This window comes from Lolium perenne, chromosome 7 (genome assembly GCF_019359855.2).
Source record: "Lolium perenne isolate Kyuss_39 chromosome 7, Kyuss_2.0, whole genome shotgun sequence".
Lineage (NCBI taxonomy): Eukaryota > Viridiplantae > Streptophyta > Magnoliopsida > Poales > Poaceae > Lolium > Lolium perenne.
In genome coordinates, this window is record NC_067250.2 from 16,955,209 (window position 1) to 16,967,219 (window position 12,011).

The 12,011-nt window shown below is 40.8% G+C and overlaps 1 protein-coding gene across 1 annotated transcript; it reads left to right on the forward strand.

The window, feature by feature from the left end:
- Window positions 1-3,137: 3,137 nt before the first annotated feature.
- LOC127311312 (single-stranded DNA-binding protein WHY1, chloroplastic) lies at window positions 3,138-5,867 on the forward strand. Its single transcript, XM_051341720.2, has 6 exons — window positions 3,138-3,527; window positions 3,618-3,710; window positions 3,923-4,017; window positions 4,748-4,821; window positions 4,912-5,000; window positions 5,423-5,867. The coding sequence occupies exons 1-6, from the start codon at window positions 3,192-3,194 to the stop codon at window positions 5,534-5,536; spliced, it is 801 nt and encodes a 266-aa protein (XP_051197680.1). The 5' UTR covers window positions 3,138-3,191; the 3' UTR covers window positions 5,537-5,867.
- The last annotated feature ends 6,144 nt before the right edge of the window (window positions 5,868-12,011 follow it).

Consider the following 12,011-nt stretch of genomic DNA (forward strand, 5'->3'; position numbering starts at 1 on the left):
GATGATGAACAAGCAGGGTGCCGCCCCCACACCTGAGATAGGCGTGAGGGCGGCTAGACATGCAAGGGTTGCACTACGTAAGCATGTTATACGAAGAACTATGCTAACCCTAACACATCTATGATAACTACGTTGCTCGCCATCAAAGACGCTTCAGTACGAGCAACGCATGAACAACGTGGAGCTTGTGCTGCCTAGATCGCAAGATGCGATCTAGGCAGCATGTCGCTTACCTGATTGAAACCCTCGAGATGAAGGAGTTGGCGATGCGCCGAGATTGGTTTGTTTTGGGTTGAACGTGAGTTGTTGTTTATTCCATAAACCCTAGATACATATTTATAGTCCAGGGGACTTTCTAACGTGGGAATATCCCACCGTGCACGATACAAACTCTAATCTTAATCTAAAACATAATCTACTATAATTAAAGATACACGGGCAAACTAGCCCAAATTCTCCGTGCAAGGCCGCTTCAGAGATCTTCCACGTGTAGTCTTCCAAGCCCATCTCTCTTACGGCCCACCTCTGGATTTGTCCAAAATCTGGTGATAACAGACACAAAGCACATGCTCTTCCAATGCCCCCGAGCCAAAGCAGTACGGAGAAGATTGGGTCTAGAGGAATTGATAGCAAGGGCATCGAAAGTGGATCGGACGGGTCAAGCTGTCCTCGATTGTCTTCTATGCAATAAACATACCATAACACCTATCCTGGGGCAATCAAAATTGCCGGAGTTGGTGGGTATTATATGTTGGTACATGTGGTGGGAAAGGAGGCAAGCTACTCATGGGGAGGAGTTGAAGGAGGTGGCGCAAACCGCAATAGCCATTGGTGCCCCATACTCAAATTCCGTACCCGTTCACTCTCCGAAACAGAAAATGCGAAAGGTGGGATGGACTAAACTTCTCCATGATTTTGTGAAGCTCAATGTGTATGCCTCTTTTGACGCGGATGACATGAGAGGAACCACATGGGCAGTGCTACAGGATTGCCATGGTTCTTTCTTAGCAGCGAGGGTAAGATCGATTTTTCTCTCGATGCCATGTCAGCGGAGATAGTCGATTTTTCTAAAAGTTTGGTTAACTTAAAAGTAGTTTGACTTAAGATAAAATAAAAAATTTAATTATTTTAAAACAAAGTGAGGAATAATAATCTTAAGCGACCAGTTCCAGCATGGAGGGACAGCTACTAGTTATCTCATGTGTAATGTTTCACACCTTAGAAGTGTTTAGGTCACAAAACGGACCCAATAAATTAAGTATTTTGACATGCAGGGCAAACAATTCATAGTGTAGACTAGGCAATTTTAGTGCATCAAATTTATATCAAATGATGATATCTAGTTATACCAAAGTAAATGGTGTTCATGTCAAAAAAAAAAAGTAAATGGTGTTGGCTTGAAAGCCTCAAAACTTTGCATTCAAACTAGTTGACTTTAAATTACTATTTTCTTATTTCCCTAGAAATAGAAAATTACTAGTGATGAAATCTCAAGCTCTAACTCCTTAGTCCTTGCATAGGACTGCACCAACTAGACAAACATAATGCAACATGCATTTGATTTTGTCATACTGTCCTCTTAATATCAAGCTACAATTGCATCACCAACACTAGGTCATGCAACATGTCCCCATGGACAGAAAGTCCACATACTATTGGCGTGGCACTTCACGAAGGTGTCGACAAGCTTCTTGAGGCCAACAAAATATGGGTCCAATTTGGGTGGGCTAGACGCCCCAATCATTGTGTTTACTCGGTATTAACTCAACACCATACAATAACAATACAAATAAGAGACAAAAAAACACCATATCATATGTAATAATGCTCACCTCATAACGGTGATAGGTGATAGGATCTTCACATTTACTACAAAATCGTAGGATTGCCAACTAAGAAAACCATTTGCTGATACGAGAATGTATAACTACGTAGGCTTTCAAAGAAATAACCGCTTTCTAGAGGCAGGCCGCATCAAAAAGTTCTTGTGAAGAATTTAGTATTCTTTGATTCTTGTCAATTCCAGTACTTGTTTAGTCATCTAGTGATTATTATGATTAACCATATAAAGCATATTATGGATTTTTTCTATAATAATACTTTCTTATAATTACCATATATTGATTCTCCATAGCAATGAATTGCACATCGAGTACACATAGAGGGTCGTCGACATCGAGTTTCCATTAAAGGTCCACAACCTAGCAATCATCCATTGGCAGGGCTGGCCTATACGCTGGGGCAGAGGGTCGGTCGTCCTAGGACCTAGGGTGAAGGGGCCCCAACCCAAATTTTGTCTGCCTAATCCTACTAGCATATTTGCACACTTAAGCCAGATAGTTTAGAATAATTTCGGAAAATGCAGAAGGCACAAATTATATCCTACTACATGCACCACTCAGTATAGGATCAAACTGTGGATGCTACAAAAAGCAAAACGTTGATGCATCTACTCCAACCCCTACAAATTGTTTTTTTTTTTTTGCGAACCCTACAAATTGTTTCTTTGATGCATTATTTATCGCGGACCTTCTCAACTTTGCAAAACAACACTATCTCTCATTACTCTAAGCTTTAAGCTCGTAGAGGTACCCGCACGGTGAAAGCCCCTCAGGCACGTTCGTTTAGGGTCGTTCGATTGCAAGCTAAAATCAATCCAATACGTGGGTGTACCATGGGCACGTGGTATTTTTTTTAACGAAACATGACCTTATTTCACTCTTCATTCCCCAATTACCCTACTCCGTTGCTCGAGATTGCAATCTACGCAGACTAACAACACACATATGCCATTCCACTTGCAGCTTTTCCTTTCTTTCGCTTCTCCTTCTTTTCCCTCTGAAGTTTCTCTTCACCCACCACCTATGTCCCAGGGTACTGCCTCTGTTGCACCTCAACCATCAATCCTATTTAAAAGCGTTGTGAAGCTTTTTAACAAGATCATGTATCTAAGGTCTGGTGAGCAATTGTTCAGCCTAAAATCTCAATCGTTTATGTTTAGGTGGTTGAACAGTCTCTCTGCCAAATGGCCCCACATCTCCATGGCCCTGAAGACGATAACGTAACGGCTGGATGTCACCCACGAGCCCAAACCACACCACAGGATAAAACCCCTACCCAACGAAACAAACACTCTCTCGGCTCGGCTGGCCACACCCACCCACCCACACACCCGCCCGCCGTTCGACGAAATGCCGCCGCCGCTCTCCCTCTCGCTCCCCTCGCCGCCGCCGCCCCTCCAGCCCCTCTCCCTCCTCCCGCAGCACGCCAAGGTGCTGTCCCACTCCCTCGCCCTATCCTCCAGGCCCCCGCCCTCCTCTATCTGCTCCGTCGTCCCCGCGCGCCACTCCGACTACTTCGACCCCCGGGCCCCGCCGCCGCCGCCGCAGCGCGACATGTACGGGACACCGCCTCCGACGCCGGCGCAGGGGAGTCCGGGCGCGAGGGTGTTCGCCAGCTACAGCATCTACAAGGGCAAGGCGGCGCTCGCCTTCGACCCCAGACCCCCGCAGTTCGTGCCGCTCGAAGTAGGTAGACTGCAGTGAGGCATGCTGCTGCTGCTGCTGCGCTTTCTTGTCTCCGTATTAATGGGCGTTCCGTGCGTTCCTTTTTTGCAGTCTGGGGCGCTCAAGGTGGTCAAGGAGGGGTTCGTGCTGCTCCAGTTCGCCCCAGCGGTGGCGGCCAGGCAGTATGATTGGTCTCGTAAGCAGGTATACTGGATTTTCTTTCTCTCTACTTTATCCAACGTTCGATTAAAACGCTTGTTCATTTCTGCCTCAGTTTACAAAGTTTTAAGAAAGGCTATTACTATGTCTGAGCCGAGCAATCGTCTAGTTAGAGAAAGGTGTCACAAAGATTCGCATTCTTTTCAAGATGGATAAGATGTTGGAAATTAATCAAGTCTTGTTTGGTCGCGGTGCAGGTGTTCTCGTTATCTGTGTGGGAGATGGGAACCTTGCTTTCTCTTGGTCCAACAGATTCGTGCGAGTTCTTTCACGACCCTTTCAAGGGGAGGAGGTTGGTCTTGTCTGTTATATCTATATTATTCTAGATACACGCTTTTTTTCGAAGGCATCTTCCCTTGTTGAGAGTTTATCACACTGAAGTTTGTGAAAAAACAAACATGTTCTGTATATGCCTTTTGCCATACCTATTGGGGATATGCAGACCATTATGCTAAACATGCCAACTTTTGTTACTGCTATGGGCGTCTTCAACATAATTATTTCCTTATATTGTGAGTCTAATGATTTAAAAAGTCATTAGTATCATATCGACATAAAAATTACCAAACTTATCTCTTGTCAATAAAGTAAAATAGTATTGGAGCATACAAGTACACTTGATGCCTAGCGCTCCCTTGGCATTATCATATAGTTCAAATTGGATGGCAATCGGAGAAGACACTGTTTTTCCTTCTGTTGAAGATTATTATCTGGAAAAGGAGGGACTTAGTGGAAGATATCATTTTGTTGACCTGTCCAATTTTCTGTATGCGTCAAGCCCATGAAAAAAAGGTTGCTAGTTAATAACTGTTTTTTTATTCCAATGTTTGTAATCAAATCTTCCCAAAATGCATAGCTGCAGCATAACATTATCAAGACTTCTATCAACTGCACATTCTTATATTCTTTTTTGGTATATTATCTTTTCATATATACCTGTGGATTTTACTTCATGTATTGTGAAAGAAGAAAACTTTATACTTACAAAGTTACAATTGTTCCGCTCGTTGATAAAAAAACAGCGATGAAGGTAAAGTTCGCAAGGTTCTAAAGGTTGAGCCAACACCTGATGGCAATGGTCGCTTTTTCAACCTCAGTATGTAGTCACAATCGCTCTTCTACAAATTTTACGTGCATCTGGATCTATTTACCCAAACTGATCTGGTGGTCATCTTTTCCCTTGTAGGCGTTCAAAACCGCCTTTTGAACGTTGACGAAAGCATTTACATCCCCATAACCAAAGGAGAATATGCGGTCATTGTATCGACTTTCAATGTACGTACCATATGATTTTTGTTATATTGTTCGAGTGGAGTTTTCTTTTACCATTGTTCACTTATAGTTCATTTTGGTAGTTTGAGTTAACTGCATGCCGTCATACCGCATCTTTTTAATATATGAAATGGCCGATGACTTCACCACATCAACCTATTTTCTGCCATGATTGTGTTTAGAGGAGGTCAGCATGCAACAGACTGATAGTAGATCAGTATTGAGAACTAGATCTAACTCTGGCTGTATATTGAGTCCATTCTGTGGATATAGAATTTTTGAAACATGGGACAACTTCTATAGCTAAGCATTCTTGTTATAATAAGAAACACAAAATATCTGTTTGATGGTTAGCCCGTTTTAGATAATGAACGTGCAAAAATCAAAGTCGTTCTTTTTAATGTAACACATTTTCATATGTGCAGTACATCATACCTCACATCATGGGATGGAGCACATTCACAAATTCTATAAAGCCTGAGGATTCACAGCCATACAGCAGGCCTCAATCGTCACCTGAACTTGAGTGGAGACGGTGACGAATGATAATACCCTTCAAGGAGATGGCAACAAGGCTGAAACTGTTGGTGGTGTTCTGTTCAGATACAAAAGTCTTGGCGGTGTTGTTTGCAAGTACTTTGGTGGTGGGTAATCTCTGGTGTAGTTTAGGCAATGAATATTTTTAGTTCTGGCCTCTTCCTTTTGCTTCTTGTTACCGCAGGCTGGAACTCCGTTATTCAAATATTTTCTCTGTGCTATGTAGAGTTGCACAGGTTGATCTGTAACTTCAAGACTACAGATCTCTGTTTTCACTTCAGAATCAGAGGCAACATCTAATTCTCACTTTTTAATTCAGGAGTTGCTTCATGAGATTACCGTTGTACCAACTTTTTGGTTGGAGCTATTGCAATCTGAACTGTTTGCAATTGCAGTCCAATTTCTTGATTTGCTGAACCTGAATTACACGCTGTGGATTGTAGCCATATATTGAATCATGATTCTCCTCTGTCCTACACCTATTTCTTCCTTATTGAGGAAGCTCTCTGCTACCTGGCTCTCAGATTTGCCAGTTAAAGAGTATTTCATTCCAGACGCGCTACAAATCCTAGAGTTGGACACTGGGATGATAGGGATCACCATCCCATCAACCCCACTGCATCTGAAAGAAGATTTTACAGGTGATTCTTGTCCTGGTAGGATTCTACAGGCTATATAGCAGGTCGTGACACAGTTTTACCGTCAAAATATATCCAGTTTGAGAAATTAAATAGGAGATTCAGGCTCCTTCAGTTGAGAAAAAGGAAATAATCTTTGTTGTGATTCTGGTAATATTTTGAGTTTTATTTCTTCTTGACAGGCTTCTGAGTGATGCGTTGCTGAGTTTCTACTGATTTATTTCTATCGGAGACTCCATCATGTAGATGTTCATATTGACTCCATCATGAAAAAAAAAATGGAACAGTGACATTAGTCTGTCTTCCCTGCGGTAATAATACTATGCGTAATTTCTGATTAGAGGCTGATGCTGGGTGGTTGACAAGGGTGGGCAAGTGAAACAGCAGTCCACATGTAACCCTAAACAGGGTGTTTTCATGCAGGCTAGCTGCTCTTTCCCTAATTATTTCTAACATTATAAACCCCTGGTTGATGCGAGAAAATCTAAGAGGGATTTGCCAGCACCTGCAAACGAGAAAAAAAAATGACGGTACAGATCACTAGGACTCACTACAGATCACTAGGACTCCATGTGAATAGTGCAGAACATAACAGTGAACACTACTAACCTTTTGATGATCAGTCCTCAAAGCATCAAATTCCCTGTTCTTAACACCTAGCTTCTTTTGTACTCACGGTGAACCAAAGAAAGTGCTTCAATATCTTACATTTCTAAATAGAGGGAGTAGCTCTAGATGTATTTCTCTCTGGATTCAGTTCTGTCTTACTGAACAAGGGATTAGAACGACTGAGAGCTAGCAGTCCATCTGAAGCTACGGCGCAATCCGTTGATGTTTTATTTTTCGAAATGGGTTGCCCAAGTGTTGTTAAATCTTCACATGACAAGAACATTTTTCTTAATATTTCTACATTGAACTACTTCAATATCCATTCTATGTACTTTGATTTAAATTTATTATGTGTTTCAATCTATCTTCATAGATCTTGACACTAAATATATTTCAGTCCATATCCTTTCATTGAAGTTAACCTTTTTAATCAATTATATAATTACATTATTTATAATCAACGATATGTCATCTACATAAAGTATTATAAATATGTCTTAGCGCTCCCACTTAATTTCTTGCAAATGCAAGCATCTTCATCGTTTCTGATGAAATTAAAAACTCTTTGACTATTTCATCCGGTGAAGATTCCAACTCCGCAATACTCACTTCATCCAATTGAAGTTCGTATACCTATCTAGTATTCCACGGACTAGCAAAAACTCTTGGTTGTATCTAGTATACATCCTTCATACACACTTCTGGTAAGGAATGCATTTATGCCATCCTACTATCATATCTCATAAATGAAATATGTAGCGATTACTAGAATAATCCACATAGACTATAAGCATTGCCACGGAAGATCTAATCTTATCGCAGTCAACTCTTTGAACTTTGTCGTAAACAACTTTTCGATAAGTCAAGCTTCTTTAAGGATATTCCATCCAAGTCCATCTATTTTATAGATCCATTTACTTTCAAAAAGCATTCATCTATCTTGGATTTCATGGCGCATAGCCATTTTAATGGAGTCATGGCCCATCATAACTTCTTTGTATGTAGTTGGTTTATCATTGTTCAAAAACAATCCTTTGTCGACAAATCATTTATTTGATCACAAAATAAACCACATATACAAGGTTCAATAAGTACTTTGATCTCCATGACTATAACACTTTGTAGACATGGGAGCCATGATCTTCGTAGCTGCTTCCGGAACCATTTCCGATGCTTCGCTACTCTGATCATTATGCTCAGGTTCGTAAACCTTATCAAGTTCTATTGTCCTCCCACTCAAATACTTCGCTAGAAAACAATTTCTTGGAAATAAGCAAGTAATATTAACAAACACTTTTGTCTTTTACTTCATAGTGGGAAGAATTCCCAATCCATTCTCTTGGGATAACCAACAAAGACATTCATCCGGTTTTGGTTGTAAACTCATTTACTTATGCTATGCATACCAAATTTTAAGAGAGGACTACTTAGGGTTCATACCCATGCCATAACTCGTATGGTGTCATTTCAACGGATCATGATGATGCTCTATTCAGTGTAAAGCGGTAATCTCTAAAGCATAATCCACAAAAATATAATGGCGTCATTTTATATTATCTCATCATTAATCCAACAAGTTTTGGATACGTCTCTCGGATACTCCATCATCACTATGATACTCCAAGAAACGTGAGGTTGTAGAACGATTTCATAACTCTCTTAGATGTTCGTTAAAACTCGTAATTCAAATATTTCCGCCATGATCCAATCATAGATATTTGACTTTTCTATTACGATGATTTCCACTTCATGCTGAAATTTATTTGAATCCATTCAAATGTTTCAAACTTCTTCCTTATCGAATATATCCACATATATATACTAATTCATTGTTGGAAGTTTTCATGAAGTAGAAGAATCTCCCGCACACAACTATGCCCAGTGAACCATATACATCACTATGTATGTTTCCACTAAGTTAGTTGCCCGTTCAACTCTTGGCCTATGAACGGTATTTAAGTCATTTCCTTTTAGAAGAGATTTGCAAGCGCCAAATGATTCAAAAATCATATGACTCCAAAATTCCATTCAAATGGAGTTCCTTCATGCGTTTCTTTCTAACATGGCCTAAATGGCGGTTCCACTAATGAGTGGAATTCAAATCATTTGCCTTATGGCATTTTAGCGTCAGTGTTATGTATGTGTGTTTCACCATTAAGATTTATAATAACTTATCCATCATACATGGAGCAATGTCATAATTTGAACAACTCATTGTTTTCATTTGACCAGAGCAAAATAACAATTTATTAAGTTCTTTATTATAAACTCTAAGGGTTAGGTAGAATGTCAACGATAAACATAATAACACTTTATTATGTTCCAAACGTGCATTATTACCATATTCCTTATCAGTCACTTAGGCCATCGTATTCTTGTATTGTGTTGTATTGTATGACATCTCATACCAACCAATCTGGTACAAATACCCAAAAATTTTATTATGTGACCAAACAAGGAATACATCCATAACATGTATATCATCTATATACACCTGAGCTAGACTTTCTAGTCTTTTCCTTTCTTTCTGCCAAAATATCTTTGTGGTTTCTCTTTTAGCTTTCCACATTCTCAGAAAACACTTCACCTTCAATAACTTCTAGGTCCATTGGTCAAATACAGATAACCTTGAGGTTCTTACTTTGAAGTTGATCATCATATGACAAGTGTTCCAGACTTCACTATTAGTAACTTTGTAATATGATGAACAATTTCACTCATAATTTTATCCATCATATCATGACGACTTTCCGAGACCATGTCTGTACATGCTAGGCTCGTAAAGTTTAACCTCAGTATTCGCATGTGCAAATCTGGCTTGCACCCGTTGTATGCACAAGTAGAATCTATCACACCCGATCATCACGTGATGCTTCGAAACGACGAGTCTTAGCAACGGTGCATACTAAGGACGATCACTTCATGGATATGCGAATATCGTTAGTGCCCAACTTAGTTGGAGGATTGGGACGCCTGGCGTCTTCAACCTTCGTACATTCCCATAAAACTTATGAGTTTATGTAGTCTCACTAGATTATATTCTATCATCTTGCAATAAGGTCTTAGATATCACATATATCTCATACCTCGCTTATTTTTGAAAAAAAAAATTTCAGCTCCTTACTTTTCAAACGGATTTGAACTTCAAGTTTCACGGAGACAAGATGATTTTGTACTAATTGAAACCATTGCTCTTTGAATCATCAATGTGAGGTTTACTAAAAGTTTGCATTAGGACTTAATTATATCTTGATTCTTTAACAATACGGTACCAGTCCGTAAAGTTACTTGTCAGACTTAACCGTATTTCTATCTCAATTACAAGACTAGCGCATGGTAGAAAACGGATGCCAATTCTACAAACTTTAATTTAAAATACTATTCAGACTATGTTCATGATAATTAGTTCATGTTTTAATCTAATTACTAATGAACTCCCACTTAATACAACATCCCTCATGGTTGTTAAGTGGTACACGATCCAAATCCACTACACCAAAACCGATCATCACGTGAGATGATGTAGCTTCAATGGTGAACATCAACATGTTGATCATATCATCCATATGACTCGTGTTCAACCTTTCGGTTTCCTGTGTCCCGAGGCCATGTCTGTACATGCTAGGCTCGCCAAGCAAACCCAAGTATTCCGCGTGTGCAAACATGGCTTACACCTGTTGTATGTGAACGTAGAATCTATCACATTCGATCATCACGAGATGCTTCAAAACGACGAACTGTAGCAACGGTGCATACGAGGGGAGAACACTTTATTATCTTGATATTAATGTGAGGGATCATCTTATAATGCTACCGTCGCGATCTAAGCAATATAAGATGCATAAAGGATTAACATCACATGCAATTCATAATATGTGATATGATATGGCCTTTCTTCTTGTGCTTTTGATCTCCATCTCCAAAGCACACGAGCATGATCTCCATCATCACCAGCATTGCACCAAGGTCCATGGCACCGCTTCATGGTTGTCCATCACTTATAGCTACTATAACAACTACTTGAAATAAAGCTATTACATGATGAATAGACACGCAGGTCTTAACAAATTTAAAGACAACCATTAGGCTCCTGCCGGTTGCCATAATACAATAATGAACATCTCATACATCAAATATAATCATCATCACATCATGGCCATATCACATCACCAAACCCTGCAAAAACAAGTTAGACGCCTCTAATTTGGTTTGCATATTTTACGTGGTTTAGGGTTTTCGAGTAAGATCCAATCTACCTACGAACACGAACCACAACGGTGATACTAGTGTTGTCAATAGAAAGAGTAAATTGGATCTTCACTATGGTGGGAGAGACAGACACCCGCAAAGCCACTTATGCAATACAAGTTGCATGTCAAGCGTGGAGCAAGTCTCATGAGACGCGGTCATGTAAAGTTAGCCCGGGCAGCTTCATCCCACCATCCCGCAAGATGCAAAGTACACAAACTAAAGCAACAAGAGCATCACCGCCCACAAAACCATTGTGTTCTACTCGTGCAACAGATCTACGCATAGACTTGGCTCTGATACCACTGATGGGGTTCGTAGCATAGAAAACAAAAAATTTCCTACCGCAAGACGAATAAATCCAAGATCTAATCTATGGAACACCCAAGATCTAATCTACAAGATCGGAGCAACGAGATTGATAAGATACTAACCCTTGAAGATTTCCAAAGCCTATGAGATCAGATCTCGTTGTTGATGTAGACGATCGTCCCCGGTGCTGCAATCCAGCAGCACTTCCGTACTCGGTCGCGCGTACGGTGTCGATGAAGCCCTTCCTCTCCCCGTTCCAGCGGGCAACGGAGGTGTGGTAGATCCCCTCGGAATCCCAGCAGCACGACGGCGTGGTGGTGGTGGTGGAGGAGAATCTCTGCAGGGCTTCGCCTAAGCCGCAGCAGAGAGAAAGAGGAGGGAGGAGAGGTGGCGGCTAGGGTTATGGATGGGGGGCCTTGGCCGGCCACCCCCTCCCCTCTTTACATAGGTGGGGGGTCGGACCCTAGGGCCCACCCATCTCCTTTGGCCGGCCATGGGGAGGGGCAAACTCCTCCCCCAAGTCTTCCCCCTTATCTCCTAATTTAAACACTTTATTTTAGGAGATAGATCTTATCTCTAATTTTAAACCATTTAAACTAGAGATAGATCTTATCTCTAAGGGGGGGCCGGCCTGGGCCCACATGTCATGGTGGGCAGGACCCACTATGCC